Source organism: Callithrix jacchus, chromosome 6 (assembly GCF_049354715.1).
Source record: "Callithrix jacchus isolate 240 chromosome 6, calJac240_pri, whole genome shotgun sequence".
NCBI lineage: Eukaryota > Metazoa > Chordata > Mammalia > Primates > Cebidae > Callithrix > Callithrix jacchus.
Window position 1 is genome coordinate 117,783,343 of NC_133507.1, and position 18,104 is coordinate 117,801,446.

Below are 18,104 nucleotides of genomic sequence, written 5' to 3' on the forward strand. Positions count from 1 at the left end.
GAAAACTACAAAATACAAAGTGGAAAAATACAGTAATTTACTTGTCGTGCTTCCAATGTTTACCTGTAATGTGTCATGTCCAAGGCTTAGGCATTCTAATTTCTAAAATGCTAGGTATGTAAATAAATCCTTTTTAAAGAGTTTTTACCAAGATGGTATTGTGGAAAGTATGTCAATTGGTAAGCAATCTTGGTACCACATGTGCTTATTCAACCAAATTTATTTTTGAACATTCAGAACACCAGATTATGACAGATTAAAAAGAAAGCACCAAAAATTACTACACATTAATACCTGAGCGGAGACTGAAGGCAAATATTCAACTATTAAATCTACACCATAATGCTGAAACACAGGTAAAAACATTCACAACACACTCTACAGAATACAGTAAGTAGCACTTTTTGTGAATCACAACCACATAAATATAGTATTATGCCATATAAAAATACACACAAAAATTACACATAAATGTATTTAATATACTATACATTGCACAAAGTACTAGAGATCATGCATGTTTAAATGGAACGATTGGCAAGGTGGCAATCACTCTTTAGTATATACTACAGGACAGGTTCCTTGGCAATTAAGTATTGTTGCTGCACTGTACTTTCCGGATGGATGAGAAAAAAACTATCAATTTGCAAATAAATGATTACTTACTGAGTCTATCTCAGCATAACCCACAGGTTGTCCTCTATGTATTTTTAACTACAGTATAAAAATTCATGCAGGTCGAGAGCCATTTATTATATTTTATTTCATACCCTTGCTCAAACTACCTTCATGTCAATATGATCATGTTTTAAGAAAAAACATTTTCTTTGTATATATTTTTAGAGAAATCTATATTTTTGTCTGGTGGGGAGGTAGTGGAAGCAAAATGGGAAAGTAATCTGTTGAGTTTATGTTCAAAATTGAAACTGAAAAATATGTAACAACTGTGAGTACACAGAAATGTGAGCATCTTTTATCAGAGACTATGATTATCCTTTAATGAAATAATTTGGAATTTAATATAAATTATATCCATTATTTTAAATAAGCACAGTAAAAATGCAAGTCTACATTTATTTATAAGCTGAAGCCCATTTTCTCTTGATACCTTAAAAATAAACAGGAGGAAAAGAGAGAAGGAAGTATGAGGGGAAATAATGTTTTAAAATAAACTACATAAATATGAGCTTATTAATTACTGAAAAATTATTGTATACATTACCCCATTTGATATATACAAGTACAAGCCTCAATAATTTAAGAAGGAATGAGTACAAGTTGGAGAAGAATTCATGTATTTGACAGATTCATCCATAAGACAAAAAATTACATTTCAAGATTAGTTTTCCCATGTGTAATAAGTTCAGAACAACAATGCCACCACCTCCTCCTAGAATATTTTTTCAGAAAACTTAGCCAAACTTAATTTTCTACATCTATGCAGTGTAAATCTATTTTAATTCAAAATGAGAACTCTGAAAATTATGGGAGGCCTCTAGAACAATAATTCTGCAAATATTTAAGGAAATACCAGTTAACTTTTATTTTAAACTTGTATTTCACCAACCTCAAAGATGAGGATTTGGGGCCAATTTGAGAAGACCACCCAAAATAAAATGTACAGTTACAAAATTGCAGGGCATTCTTTTATCATATTAAGGCACACTCTGTTTTATTCCAAATGACTATAAGTTCAAGGTCACAGTGATGATTATATATTCAATTTTGGTCTGGTTTCTCATGGGTACGTTGCTACATTTATAGCCAGTCATAAATTTAAGAAACTGTAATACAATCACTTCAAGGTAATTTTTGTCATTTTTAATATTTTTTAAAATGTAACTATGTAACATAATTTCCTAATTTACATACACTAAAAACTGGGAGTTTTTCCACTTCACACTAGAGAAGGGGAAGGGTATTTCTACCAGTATTCCAACAAATACATATTTGATAATGTAGAAAGCATGATTATGTTAAATACAGGCATCTCCTACTTAGAATAAAATTATTTAACACAAAAGACGAACTCATTTCAAAGAACAATGTACACCGAATTTAGGTCTTGTACATCATCTTTTTACTAATAACATCTGTGGTCCCCATTAGAAAAATAAACCGTCACTAAATCAAGGCCAAAGATTTCAATATTTGGCTTTCTCTCCTGCCTCCTTATTTCCAAGGCTATTTATGCAAACTGCATCAACATTACTGGGCAGAGAAATGGTAAGTAATATTAAATTTGGGGGAAAACTGTAATAGGAGGAACTGAAATTTCCTTAGAATTTCTATGGGGTGAAATCAGAGAATTTAATGCAGATTTTAAAAACAGCAGTTTCTGAGCCTATCATATTTTCTACTCTTTTCCATGAGTACAACATATTTATGGTAACACTTTTGGATTAATATCTTGTTTTATAATATTTTCATTTAAGATATGCATGTTAAAAGATTGTACTATGTTAGGTTCCAGTGGACAATTTTCCCCTGTGAAACATGTGACTATATAAAAGACTGAATGGAAATATATTAAAAAAAAAAGAAATTCCACAGCCAACTTTCAACTACATAAATGAGACACCTGTACTAAAGTGGCTTGTACAACAATTAATGTACATCACAAAATAAATCTGAAGCAAGATTACTTCAAATGATTATTTCAACTAATTGCTGAAAGATCAGGCTAACTTTTACCCAATAAAATCAGAAAACATTCAAGCAATCACACAAAATAGAACACACTATGCTACAAATCTTGAATATTTTCAAAGAAAAATTAGGGTATGAAATATAAGTTTTCATGGTTCAAACATTTATTGTAAGTCCTAGATTAAACATACTGAAAAGATTATTTTTGCTTTAATCCCAATATACTAAGAAAAGTTCATTGGCACAAATATCCAGAGGTATTTTACAGTTTCGTTTAGCTTTGGTGGCAAAGAGTATTTTGCTAACCATATGGATAGTCATATAATTTCCAATGCACAGCTTTATGCTAAAGAGAATTCAATGTCTCTTTTTTTTACCTAAAAAAGGGATGTAAGAAGTCCAATATGAAACAGAACAAGTGCAACATGAAATACAAAATATGCCTATCATGTAGGCTTTTGAACAGTTAATAGCTCTATGTGTTGTCTATAAACATTTTTACTAGTAACATTACTATTATATAAATATTAAAAACCAAAATGACATTATAAAATAGCATATGAACTTTACAAAAATGGCTACTTTTAGACCTCCTAAACTAAAATCAGAATCCAAATATGCAAACAAATCTACACTAATCAAAATACACCAACAGATACAGTTTTTCATAAGTGTTCAAAGTTACAATGCACAGAACAAATACAGACAGATACTGACTCATATATCAAGTCCTATACAAAGTCTTCAGAAATTAACTGGTTACTTGGTATTTCAAAACACAGATGGCTTTGGCAGCAAAACACGCCAAACACTTTCAGAAAGTACTGCACTTGATTTAAAAATTATCAACCATGGACAATTAAGACGGCTTAGAATATCACCTAACTTTTGAAAGACATGTTAAGAATTTTCACTATTAATGGAAAAACAGCTTGATTATTTTCACAATTTCCAAATTTTATTCTGTTGTCAAAACTAAGTCATTAACATAATAAATTCATATGTTCTTCTGTACTCTATACAATTTATTTAAAAAAAGTTAATTCTTAAGCAGTTACAGTACACACATTTGGATTTGGACTGCTGACCTGACTTTTCTTTCCTATTTTTCTTATTAAAAGTAAAGAATGGGAGTAGTTTCACAGCTTTCCCATTTCCTCAGGCAATTAAACACATTGTGAAAAAATGCATGAGTAATGTGTACACATAAAAGTTCATTACATAATTTAAAACATTCTTAGGTCAAAAAACTGGGATAAAATTTTGGCTCCTAATCAATTTACGTTTTGAAAGTCCCTTCTATACAGACCTTACTAGAAAAATAAGCTTTCTGGCAGGGTCTAATTTTATAATACAAATGTAGTATTACTGCTTTCTTAACCTGGCAAGTGTCATGCATTCCAAATGGATTTTTCCCAATAAATTTTACAAAATATTTGTTTCCTATGATATACAAGTTCACAAATCCTACACAATGAGAAAACAAAAAGCGATCATGAAAAATAAACAACAAATGCCTAGTCACAGAAAGTCTCAACACATTTTTATTTTTCCCAAATGATTTTAATAATCAGTTACTAAAACTTCAAATGTAGCACTGTAAAGTTTCACACTAAACCTAATAATAATGCAAGACTATATACTAATTTGAACCTAATACCCAAAATGAACATGTGGGCCAACTCATTTATCTGGGGGGGTTCAGAAATCGACAGCCCTAGTTTATTTCATAGTTTTGTGTTTCCTCCATTTCCCAGAACTTTCAAGAACTAAACTGAAAACTGAATTTTACCACCTTTTATTTCTCTTAGTCACCTTCCACAAAAGGTGCTAATAAACAGCAAGGTGAAATGAATGCCCTATGCTAGATGTGAGAAGTCTGAAGAATTAAGAAAAGTATACGAACTAGGCCAGATGCTCATGCCTGTAATCTCAATACTTTGGGAGGCCAAGGTGGAAGGATCACTTGAAACCAGGAGATCAAGATCAGCCTGGGCAACAAACTGAAACCTGATCTCTACAAAAAAATTAGTCAGGCACAGTAGCATGTACCTGTAGTTCTAACTTGCTCTGGGAGGCTGAGATGGGAGGATCACATGAGCCAAGGAGTTCAAGGCTGCAGTGAGCTATGACTGCCCCATTGCACTCCAGCCTGGGTGACAGAATGAGACTCGGTTTCTAAAGAAAAATCATATAGGAACTAAATAATGAACAAAACAAATAATCTGCTTCATATAAGTTTGTGTGTACTGTGGAAATGTGTATCACATGAGTGACAAGAAAACCAACAACATTTACTATGCCTATAACAGTTATTTCTTTTTTCCTTACTATAATCATGTAGATATTAGTACAGCTCACTCAAGAAGGGGTATTCCATTATGTAGATCTGAATTTGTTTAGCCAAAGTATGAAAAAAATAAAGACTAATCAATACATGATCAATATATGTTGAAAAGACTCAAAATCAGTGTTAACCAGGGACTAATGGCTTTTCTAGAGTCACCACTTTAAATATTTTCATTCTGGTGATAACTAGGAAAAAAAAGCAGAACCTGTTTAATTTCTGGCATAAAAAAGATCCAGGAAAAAAGTAGTGTAAACAATCTCTACCTATTATCAGTTCCAAATTACAATCAGTAGTAACTCCAAAGGAGACTTTAGAAACACTGAATGTATCCAGTGTTTTTCCCTGTACTGTTTATATTTGATCTGGTTATTAACAATAGGGTCTAGGAGTTATTTTATAAGCACAAAATTTACTCGCAACTCAATAATTGCTAAATTAGAAAGCCATTAACAGCTGCGGTAACAGTTGACCTCAGGAAATTTCCTGAACCGGATAATCTATAAATGCCAATAAATAATTTCATTTTTATTAACATTGCTAATAGGGTAGTGCTGTTTTACTAGCCAAATATATAGATTGTAACCATGATGGAAACTGTGTAATTTAAGGTCAAAGGGCTTTCCTTTTCTCAAGTAAAAACAGCCATTTTGCGAATCTTCAAAGAGCCTACCTTCACATCTCTGGTAGCAATTTACTTTAAAGTGCATCAGGACTCAATGAAGACCCTGTCAAAATGTAAGTGTATACATATGTGTCTGTATATATACATATATAATGGCTAAAGACCCAAACTAATATTGTTTATAAAATGTTTAATTAGAATCCTTTTTGTAGCACTTAAAATGAATTTTTTGGCATAAATAAGACTTTAGGACTTGGTAATACTACATTCACATGAAAATATTTCAGTGAGAATTAGTGTACCTAGTCTGCTGCTTTACAAAGTAAATGTATGGCCAGGCATGGACACTCACGCCTGTAATCCCAGCATTTTGGGAGGCCAAGGAGGCAGATCACGAGGTCAGGAGTTGGAGACCAGCCTGACCAACACAGAGAAACCCTGTCTCTACTTAAAAAAAAAAAAGAAAAAAAAAATTAGCTGGTTGTGGTGGCAGGCATCTGTAGTCCCAGCTACTCGGGAGGCTGAGGCAGAGAAATTACTTGAATCCAGGAGGCGGAGGTTGCAGTGAGCTGAAATCACACCACTGCATTCCAGCCTGGCGAAAGTGAGACTCTGTCTCAAAATAAAGGTAAATGTACTATCACAAATGAGAAACTTAAACTTGTTACATTCATGAACAGTACTAACTAAACAAAGAGATTTTAGATCACATAAACATAATGTTTATGGCTATCAATAGAAGATTCAAATTAATGAATTCTCTAACGTTCTTTCTGTATACGGAACTAAGTCCAAATTCAGAAATAAAGGACATATTTAATCTGTAACTGGAGATACACTAAAATATCAAGTGACAGAACAAAAGATGCAACATGTATCAAAGTTGTCTATAAGTATAGCTAAACATAGGCAGATGTATCCCTATTTAAATATATATGTGGTATGCCATAGGACAAGTATATAATCTAATAAATGCTCTCTTTCCTCTCCAGCTAAAACATATAGCACTTTGTGTTTTATCCCTTCTACTACTTATCTCAAACAAACAAGCACCTAGTATGCCTGCCATATCCCCACCATGAGTTTATCATTTCCCTTTAATGTACCAAGTGAAAATATGAATATTGAACAAGAGGCACAAAGCTGGAAAAGACGACAATGGGATCAAACTAACTTACAACCTTCAAAGGTGACAGCAAGAGCCTCTTCAACTGAGACCAAAATAGCCAGGATCTGAGGGAGAACTGAGAAGAGAAGTTATGTAACTCTCTACAGGCAGTGAAGTAGAAGTAACCATCCACAGGCAGTAACAGCTGAGAGGCTGTAATGGAATCCAGATGCAAGAGCAGATAAAATGAAACTGGCACTTGAGGACATCCATGGGTACTAACAAGGATGTGTGTTCCTAAGTGCAATGGTGGAATCACTGGAAATTTACATGAGAGGTTTTGTGGAATCTTTAGTTGAGAGGCTTTGGGCATTTATAGCCTACACATCTAAAAGAATTCTGTCAGCCAGGTACGTCTCAGTCCGAATTTACGCTATCCTAAGGCAAAGAATATACTCTTCTGCCTTACTGGATTACCTTCTTCCTACTCTTGTAGCTAAAAGTGAAGTAAATTCTGAAATGAAATAAAATGTTACTCTTTTATTTGTCAAACAGTAATCCCAAAAGTCACATAGGCAAATCAAGATTCCACTGTTAAACCTAGTGGCTAATGTCTCCAATTTATTCAGATGTACTGTTTATACTCATGCTACTAATGACGGTTGTCCACCGTTGTCAAGTTGTCCACTGTTAACGCATTAATAGTATAATATTATACATCAAATGTGGCATTACCTTGATCATGTTGTTCTTTTTCCCAAGTAGAAAAAATGGTATAAATCTAGAGTTTCTAACCATTGGAACTTAGTTATTTTAACAATCCATTATTACCTTAGGCACTTTTGGCAACCATGGGGCAATAAATTAAATCCAATGGTATAGACTAAACAACTGAACTGCTCCAATCCAGGAAGCAAATAGCTATGAGCACTTTTTCTTTAAATTTAACAGACCTCTTTAATAGTCTCCTGATATTCTCCAAGAATAGACAATAAAATTCATATTTGAAAAACAGCACGAAAATTTGTTTAAGTTTGAATCATGTTTCCATCCATCAATCTTGCAATGGTTACCAAGAAAACAAGTCTCCTTACCATTTATTCAAAGCTCTATTTTCATAGGTGTAAGAAGACAAGATCCACTTTGTTCATGGTGGCTGCCAAAAACTAGCCAAAGGCTTTTTGTGGCTATTTAACCTTTGAGAAACCAAACAGCTGTACATTTCATTACATTTCATCAATTATTCAAAGACTTATTTCTTAATAGGTAAACTATAGCAAATTCAAAATCGCCTCCTTTGTGAAAAAAGTTTGATGAAATGAGCAAAATGCTTGAGGTGAGATTATAAACAATGCTGCATCTACTAAATCTCTAAGATCAGACTTCTTGTATGGTTGATGAAACAGACTATCTGATATGCACAGCAGTCATCAGTGACAGTGATCACCATATATCCCTTCATACATTTTCAAAAACAGTTAGTACATGGATTCCATACTACCAAACAAAACCATGCTTCAACTACTTCCCTCAAACATTACAAAACTAACTTCCTATTTTCAATATTGTAAAAATAGACTTGTCTTCTCCAACGGATCTTGCTGTCCATACTGATGGATCTGTGTGTTCCCTCTTATCACTGGCCCTAACTGCATAAATCATCTTCATCATTCCTTGAGTCCAATCTTACATAAAATTGCATAATGCATGGAGTAAAAGAGGAATGAAGACAAAGCATGGAACCCTATATAAATGTGCTGACCCAAAAGCAATCACACCAACAGCCAGAGGAAGTGGAAATTGTGAAGCAGTCTTCAACAATTTACTGTAAAGAGACAGAGAAACATACATCACTTATGTGAACCACATTGTGAGCCAAAATGGAATATAGCAATCTTTTATACAGTTTTGGGATATTCCAAGTAATTTTAAATGAATTTTTTATGTTATAAATTTGCCTATTTATAATTTTTAAAAAGATCAATACAAGCTATATGTGGCTACAAAAGAAAAATATTGCTATTTAAAAAATAGCCAGTTTCATTTAGTCTAATTTTAAAAATAGAAAAATATTAGACTTTTATTTAGTAATTACACCTCTAGAAACTTATCCTAACAAAAATAATCAATAATGTTCAATAAGACATAGCTACAGAAATGTTTATTTTAACCCTACTTGTAAGAGAAAAAGACCAACCAAACAAAAAAAGAACCATCTTAAATTCCCAAAACAAGGAGTATAGAAGATACTATCTCTAAAAGAAAAATACTATCAGGAAAGACGATTACCTTTTTACTCTGAAAATAGAGAAACTGAGAATAAGAGGGGTTAAGAAATCTGGCTAAAGACAGAGCTATTAAATGGCACATCCAGGATTTAAACTCCAGGTAAGCCTGATTCTAGAGTATCTACAAATATCTGTCAGAATCAACTGAAAAGACTCCCAGGGCAAACAAGTGAATGAAAACTCAAGTTTTATTATGGAAAATTTGAAACTACAAAAGTAGTTGTTAGTATTACACTAACAGTGTAATAAACCTTCATGCAACCATTACCCAGCCTCAAAAATTATCAAATCATAGCCAATTTTATTTCAGCTATATCCCCATCCACTTCTCTTATACTTTTGGGAAGTAAATCTTAGATATCACGTCTTTTAAGGGTTAACTTCATAAAGAAAAATACTGTATTATATGTTATCAAGTAAAACCTATAATTAAGAAAGCAAATATAATATACTTGCATGTAAACCATAATACTGTTGCAGCTTTACTTTTAGGAATAGTCAAATAAATTAGAAATAAAAAGTATGCTTTAGACATAAAGGGTGAAAAAGGAAAAGAACAGATATGAGAAAAAGGAAGATTAAACTACTGTACCTTGATTTTATTGAAACAGTGTAAGTATTTCCAAGAATTGCCATAGTTGGAATAAGGATAAATGCCAAAGGTTTACATGGATCAGGATTAAGTTTAAAATAATACCTATAATATTAAAAAAACACACACACAAATCAACAATGACCTAATTATTTTAAATTATCAGAGTCAATAAAATAAATATCATTAAAAACATTAGAGTAGCAATATGGATATAAGAGAACTCTACACAGTTCATGAAATATCTGATAAGTAATTTTTGCTCTATATGATCTTTGTATCCATGGTTTTATAAAGAGAATTATGATCAGAAACTACTAAAGGAAATAAAAATATCCAGAAACTACTAAAGGAAATAAAAATATCCAGTATAAAAGCACTTCCTTTTTATAAGCAGTATATGTTTAAAAGGGCACATGTAAAGTTTTTTTAAAAAACAAATTACTTAAAATACATGAGTGATACTCTAACAAAAAAGATAAAATGAAGGCTCATAAAGTTAATTGTCCCTTATCTTTTTTAAAAATCCAATTAATTTCTCTCATTCATTGACTATAAGATGTCTATAGCCTTTCAGAATAAAAAATTTGTGCTCCTCAGCAGGGCACAGTGGCTCACACTTGTAATCCCAGCACTTTGAAAGGCTGAGGTGGGCAGATCATGAGGTCAGGAGTTCAAGACCAGCCTGGCCAACATGGTGAAATTCTGTCTCTACTTAAAATATAAAAATTGGCTGGGCATGGTGGTGTGCTCCAGTAATCCCAGCTACTCAGGCTGAGGCAGGAGAATGCTTGAACCAGGACCTGGGAAGCGGAGGTTGCAGTGAGCCGAGATGATGCCACTGCACTCCAGCTTGGGCTACAGAGCGAGACTCTGTCTCAAAAAAAAAAAAAAAAAAAATTGTGCTCCTCAAATAATTCTGACAGCAAGTCTGTGAACGAAAATCTGGATATTGACTAAATTAAGGAACAAAAGAAGGATATTAAAATCTGGTAACCTTTGATTTAATTTGAACTTATTTTGATTCCACCAACTTAAAAAAATTCCCAGTATTTAGACAATTTGAAAGCTTTATATTATTTTTGAAAACTATATTGAGTAGGGGTTCATCTACTACTTGGATGAAGTGGCCTTTTATTTAGCCATTGACCAATGAATAAAAATATGATTCACCCTTTTGGGCTGATTTTTTGAAAATTTATATTCCCAAAGTTTATATATACATAGCAAGAGAGGAAATGTGAATGTGTTAAAAATAAATTGCTTGAACCTAGGAGGCAGAAGTTGCAGTGAGCTAAGATTGCACCACTCCAGTCCAGCCTGGGTAACAGGGCGAGACTCTGTCTCAAAAAAATAAAATAAAATAAAATACGGTGGCTCAAGCCTGTAATCCCAGCACTTTGGGAGGCCAAGGCGGGTGGATCATGAGGTCAAGAGATTGAGACCATCCTAGTCAACATGGTGAAACCCCGTCTCTACTAAAAATACAAAAAATTAGCTGGGCATGGTGGTGCGTGCCTGTAATCCCAGCTACTCAGGAGGCTGAGGCGGGAGAATTGCTTGAACCCAGGCTGCGGAGGTTGTGGTGAGCCAAGATCGCACCATTGCACTCCAGCCTGGATAACAAGAGCGAAACTCTGTCTCAGAAAAAAAAAAAAAAAATACAAAAAATTAGCTGGGCATGGTGGTGCATGCCTGTAATCCCAGCTACTCAGGAGGCTGAGGCAGGAGAATTGTCTGAACCCAGGAAGCGGAGGTTGCAGTGAGCCGAGATCGCGCCATTGCACTCCACCCTGGGTAACGAGCGAAACTCCATCTCAAAAAAATAAATAAATAAAATAAAATAAAATTAATTAATTAATTTCAGGTAATATGTAGCTTCCTGTTCCTGAGGAATTTTCATGAACCATTAGGAATCCAGCAAGGCTCTGCTTAGGGATATTTATTGTTTGAACCACATAAACACTAATTATATAAATAAAACACACCTAAGATTCTTTAGCCAATAAATTAGAGAAGGCATGCTGAGTAATACAATCCATGTTAATAAGTTAATCACAGTACTGTGCATGCGAAGGCTATCTTCAGCATCGTTGGCAGATAAACGAAGGTGGTGTACTGAGGAGTCTTTATGGTGATTGGATTTTTTTTCACTTCTTCTGGAGTGTTTGGGATTCTATAAAACAATAAAGTAAAAATACCAAAATTCTAACTAAACGAAAGTATACTTTATTTAGAATCATACTCATTACTACATAACTAAATAAATACATCTTTCCATTACCAAACTGACATAAAATCTTGAAATTATTTTGCTTAAAAATACTTTAAAATAGTTATAAAACTTTTATTCTTTTGACTTGCTAGTTATACTCCTGAGAATATATATCCTCTAAGTAATTATTCAAAATAAAATTTAATAGATAATAACTTGTAAAAAATGACACAGGTACTGAGGAAGATGAATTTATAAATCTTTTAAAATATCCATTAAGTTCACTTTACTTAAATTCATAATACTGTATCTTTTAAACACTATGAAATCCTAACCTTAAAAATAGATAAACTCCTATCTCCCCATGTTCTTTCATTTTAAAGTTATGTAGACTTTTGAAAATAAAACTTACCACAGGCTGGTTATTTTTAAAAGTTGTTAAGCTGGCTTGCAGATGAACAATCTGAAAAAAAATCACTGTTTAATTTCACCCTTATTTTGAAACAAAAAGTATAAACCTTTGGCATTAAAAATGAGAAGCACTGTAATCTGAAATTTTTAAAATGTGAACCAAAAAGGTCATTTAAAAACATTCTTATACAAAACAACAACTACACATGCTGGCTATCATGGGAAAAAACAAACAAACAAACGGAAACAGAAATAAAACAACAAAGCTTCCGGAGTATAGTGGGAAGAGGATATACTCCTATACCTTTTATAGCCTGTAAAAGCCTATGTTTGAATGATGCTTTGTTACGGCAACTTAATGTCTCTTGTAAGTCAAAGATTTCATTATCTTCAATACAGTAAAAGAATGTAATACATTTTAAATATTTTAAGTCTTTAAAAAACAGAACTCAATTATATAGAGTGGTGAAATGTTTATAAGAACTGGAAAAAAAATCTTTAAATTTAATTTATTAGGGTTACTTAAGTATTTAAGAAACCTTTGCTTAGTGGGTCAGTGGCTTGAAATACCTACTTTAAAAAATACTAAAATCATTATAAATCAAAGTAGCCATAAATAATTTTCAGAAGCATATAAATTTCCTTTGGAAAACTGAAAATAATCTATGATATGCATGTATTTAGTTTACATCTTAAAAAATTTCCTTTTTCGGGAAAAAAAAGCATTATCTACTCTGATGTCAACCATCTATTCCTAAGAATTTCATGGAGAGAATGCATCTGTATCACCTCCTAGATTTTTTTTTTTTTGCAAAGCTGTCAGCTTTATCAGAAGTGTTTTCTGCTTCTTCAGTAAAATTATTAGCCTAATTATTTTTATTGTCATCGTCTAATTCTTCAGCGACATTTGTAACATTTTAGATTATCTCTGCATGATTAATAGCTTGATCCTACTGATATAAATTTACTTTTTCTTTCGTCTCTTACCCATGTTCAAAAAGAGTGTGACTATAAACCATTTTATAATATAAAATGTAAAACAAAAAGTTAACACTTGCAAGACTAAGAAGCAAGCAGATACAGATGATATCTTCCCCCTTTCCTTTTCCTTTTTAACAACAACAAAAAAAAACCACAACTGAGATCAATAATTTCTGTTTTCCAGTTAGTTGTATGTAATTTAAATAACTAAGATGTTTTTTAAAATCTTTACATTCAAACCTGCTATGTAACAGGTTATTACCGTGTTAATGAGAATTTTTGTTAATGATGCCTACAGTACATCTTACATGTGCCTAATACAAACCAATCATTTTTGCTTTACTGATTTGACATACCTTAAACACATAGTAAAGATAAGAAAGAAGTATGGCAAGTGCTCCACAAGTTGTCCAACTAACTATGATTAAAACAATTGTCAAAAAAGGCAAGTCTGGTGATATCATCTTGATATCTTTAGGAAGTTCAGAGGGTCTGGAATTATAAGAATAAAGTTTAAAATACACATTAACAGATATTTATGTAGTCATATATAAGAAGAAAACAATATAGTTCCTTTCCAGTCTCTCTTGCTTATATGTAAATACATAAGGTAAACAGTAAGGTATTTTTTAAATAAAGGGAAGTGGTCTCAAATATTTGATTTTCAGTTCTGTAATATATTGTGATAACTTGTCTACCATTTTGATACTCTATAGCTGATACTTGTTCTACAGGTGAAAAAATGTTACCAAAGATAACCATTAATTATACACCCTGTGGCATACATCTTCAGTCTTGACAGGAGGAGAAGCTATGTTCTATTTCTTAAAGCCTAGAGACTGCTCAGACCCTTGGTGGTGTTACTAACAGAACCGCTATCTGAAGCATCTCAGAAGGGTGGAGGAAGAAGCACCACACCATAATCCCCTCTGGGACAGGAAATCACATGACATGTCTGGTAAAGAGGAGTGGCAATAGGCACTAAATTGATGATCTAGGAAAGCCTACCAGTAACTTCAGATTCAAACTGTGTCATTGGGCCCATAATAAAACTCTAGGCGATGTTTTTGGAGCTTTTATACATCTCATCTAATCTGAGCCTAACATCTGGATTACAGTCTCTTGCCCCCTGGTTTCATTATAGAATTCAGCATATAAAAGCAACACCATGGGAGAAACAATCCCTCCTGGGAAAGATTAACAACCATGACATTTAAAACTATCCGCATAACTTGCCAAACATTTTTTTATTAACTCTTGAACACTAAGGTTAAAATTAAAGGTACCATTTAACTTGTAATAAATGATTACCTTTCACAGATATAACTTTGAACACTAACCCATACTTTTGCTAGTGATATATTTTTCCATAGAAAATAGTTTAGTCAAAATAATTAATTTCAGGTTTCTTATCAGAATATATACATTTTGCTTAATTAAAGCAATAAGAAAGCTGTTAATCATTCATTGTTTACCTTTTCAAAGCAAGCCACAATGAAGAAAGAAGTCTCACACATGCAGAAGAGAGCAGGCCACTCCAGTAGGCAGTACACGTTCCAAAAAGAAAGAGAATCAAGGATACCAGGGGGAAACACATACTCTGACTAGTTAAAACGATGGCATCTAATTCTGGTAACAATAATACATCCCATAATTCTTTAAACCATTTATACCTGTGGAGAAAAGAAAATATAAAAGCAAAAAACCCAACAACTGAAATTTAAGGACTTAATATTTGAGGTGACTGACCATTCAAGAGAGTCTCTAAAGTTCCACGATACTTAATTGATAATTATACTGAAAAACAAATTTTTAATTCTTTGTCTGGAACAAGTTATTCATTTTCCACGTGAGCCTACTGATATTTGAAGATCTGAGTTTCAATACAGCTTTACTACTCTCTATTGATTCTTATAAAAAGTAATATGCTCTCTCTTTTTTATTTTAGAAAGCCAAGTTAGTTGTAATGAGGGCAAAAAGAGATCTACATATTGATGCTTAACCAAAAAACATAAAATGTGACTAAATTAAGAATGGAATGCCAATTAGGGAAGAGAGGTCTAAAATATACTTTTAAAAATGATCAGAGACACACTGTTTCATCAATACCCTGTAATGATTTATGTTTAAATATAGAATACTCACAGATCATGGACTCACAGATCATGGACCTATTTGCAAACATTAAAGGCAGTCTAAGTATGGACTGATATATATAGAGTGAATAATTACTTTTGAAATGATCATACTATTGAAGTAAACATTGATATACTTATTAGGCCTTTGCCTAAGAGAAAAAAAATCCCATTTAATGAAACAAGTCAACTACCAAGTCTGTATGAAAATTTATATTGCATTATGGAACCAAATATAATATTATGTAAAACACAATTAAAATCATTATCACAGATAACAAAACTTACCCCAACAGAAACTTAATGATAATTACAAAAGGGTCAACTTTGTATGGTTTGGCTTCTTTATCCAACATGGTAGCATATTCTAGGCAACAACCTGGTGATTTAAAAAAAAACTTATATGCAATTCACAGTAATTAAGTATGAGATATACTATATCCCATGTTCTCTAGAAGAGCAACATATTAGCTTTGTACAGTGGCAATATCGTAGCCAATGAGGTTTATCTGAGGCACGATTATTGCTAATTGAAAACTTTTCCCAATAGCCCACCATGACGACTTGAAGTATAGTAAGCACTGGCAATGTTTGAGTCTCTACAGAGACTGAATTAAAGAAATAAAAAAAGCAACATATTTTATGCCAGAGAAAGCAAGGGTCTTCATTACTATCATGGAGACTCTTCTCGAAAGGTTAAAAATAGCTGTAATTCAATAGTTCTTATATTAGAGTACACATTCAATCACTTATAAAAACAAATTCAGGAAGTCAAAGCTGGGTTTCACTAGCTGTATTTTCACAAAGCTCCACAAGTGATAAAAATAAAATAGCTCTATTGAACACAATTCTCATATAATTCTTTGAATTAAAGTATATACAATTCAGTGGTTTTTAGTATATTCAGAGTTGTACATCCATCATCACAGAATTAGAACATTTTCACTACCCACAAAAGAAAGTTTTTCTTTAACTATCACCCCACAAATTCCCACCCCTTGGCAACCACTAATCTATTTTCCCTCTCTATAGATAGGCCTATTCTGAATATTTCATATACATGTGGTCCTTTGTGAGAGACTTTCCCACTTAGCATTTTTCAAGATTCATCCATGTTGTAACATACCAGTATTTCATTTAATTGCTTTTTATTCAAATTTCTTTTATTCCATTGTATGAATATACTACATTTTATTTTTCCATTCATCAACTGACAAACACTTGGGTTGTTTCTGCTTTTTGGCTGTTATGAATAATACTCCTATGAACATTTGCATATAAACATTTGTATGAATATATGCTTTTATTTTTCTTGATTCTATTCCTAAAAATGCAGTTGCTGAGTTATGCAATAACTCTACCTTTAACCATCTGAGGAACTGTCAGACTATTTTTCACTGTAGTGATACTATTTTACACTCACACCAGCAGTGTATGAGGGTTCCAGGTTTTCCACATCCTCATTAAAACTTGTTATTATTTGTCTCTTTTTAAATTATAGTCATTCTAGTGGGTATAATCCACAAGTGATTTTTCATAAGCATCTTTGGTTTAAAACTACATCTTTAATTGGTTGGAGACATAATCCCTTACTTAAAGCCTCTAGATTAACCGACATCAAATATCCCCTAAATATACACTCTGTATGTTTGAGAATCAATGATCAAGTCAGTTGAAACCAAGAAAAAATTAGACTTTTTTCAGACTTTCAAAACAAGATAGACTTTTAAACTCAAGTCTGGTTGATGTCAGTCAGAATAATCTCTTAATTAAAAGGCTGGGTCTGGGGCAGATCAACGGAATACTGCTTACCCCTTCCTGGAATATCGGTAAATCAGATTAAAATTAACACTAAAGGCAGACCTGAAGTCATATAAAAGTCACTGAAGGGCACTGAGTAGCTGCAGAAAGATTTGAGTGGAGGGGATTTATGGACTGCTTTAATATATTTGGGCCCAACTCTTTCCTCTCATCTCCTGCCTCCCTTAATCACTGTCCAAGCCCAACAAAACAAAATTTAGCCTCCTGGGAAACTGTAATAACTGTTACACTCCAGGGAAGATTCTGCCCATTGTACTACAGTTTCTATATCTGCTTTTCCAGATCCATTCTTTACCCCTCACTTTTTCCTGAATTCTGGGAGGCTGACTTTTATGGACTGGCCTCTAGTTCAGTTCAGTGAATTAGAAGTATCAGCAGATAGGTGGGTAGGAGAAAATAAGGTTAGTGTGCATGTATTTTCTTGTCTTTTTCCTGCTGAGCCACAGGTTGACAGTGGCTAGAGTGTTCCTGCACCTAAGGCTACAGCTCCAGGAATGCTGTTCACCCCTATAGCCCTCTAGGTTTGTTCCCTCTCTTGTCCTGGCACCTCTGAGTACCAGATGGCTCTGTTGCTGGTTTAGCACCTTATCATTTCTTGTTGGTTTCTCCTAACCCTGCACATACCTTTGAAATACTTCATTAAAATTCCATTCAGTATGCCAGGACCTAACCGACACAGTTGATACAGCTCAATATGCCTACTGTGTGTTTGGAATTATCATAGGCACTAGGAAGAGAATGGAGAATGAGATGAGGCTGTACACTTTAAGAAGTCTTCAGACTACAGGAAGGAAACTTCAAGTGCCAGGGTATAAAATGGAGAACACAAGTGAAGAATTTTGGGGGGGATGTCTTAAAACTTAGAGGATCCCTGCTCTCCCAAATCCTTGCTAATTTGGGAGAGAAGGACCATCAGTTTAAGAAATCATCTG

The 18,104-nt window shown here is 33.2% G+C and overlaps 1 protein-coding gene and 1 non-coding gene across 5 annotated transcripts in view; one reads left to right on the plus strand and one right to left on the minus strand.

Moving 5' to 3' along the window:
• Positions 1 to 202: 202 nt before the first annotated feature.
• Positions 203 to 18,104, minus strand: part of PGAP1 (post-GPI attachment to proteins inositol deacylase 1) — a 91,421-nt gene continuing 73,519 nt past the window's right edge. For all 4 annotated transcript variants that reach the window (XM_002749587.6, XM_078328067.1, XM_035305202.3 and 1 more), the window contains 7 exons: positions 15,640 to 15,730; positions 14,692 to 14,889; positions 13,573 to 13,708; positions 12,237 to 12,287; positions 11,598 to 11,785; positions 9,610 to 9,714; positions 203 to 8,554 (listed from right to left, as the gene is read on the minus strand). In XM_002749587.6, the coding sequence (XP_002749633.1) occupies positions 8,416 to 8,554; positions 9,610 to 9,714; positions 11,598 to 11,785; positions 12,237 to 12,287; positions 13,573 to 13,708; positions 14,692 to 14,889; positions 15,640 to 15,730 (908 nt within the window). In that variant the 3' untranslated portion in view covers positions 203 to 8,415. The remainder of the gene's footprint in view (positions 8,555 to 9,609; positions 9,715 to 11,597; positions 11,786 to 12,236; positions 12,288 to 13,572; positions 13,709 to 14,691; positions 14,890 to 15,639; positions 15,731 to 18,104) is intronic.
• Positions 15,821 to 15,959, plus strand: LOC118154832 (U4 spliceosomal RNA). Its single transcript, XR_004745090.1, has one exon. It is a non-coding gene; the product is annotated as a U4 spliceosomal RNA (small nuclear RNA).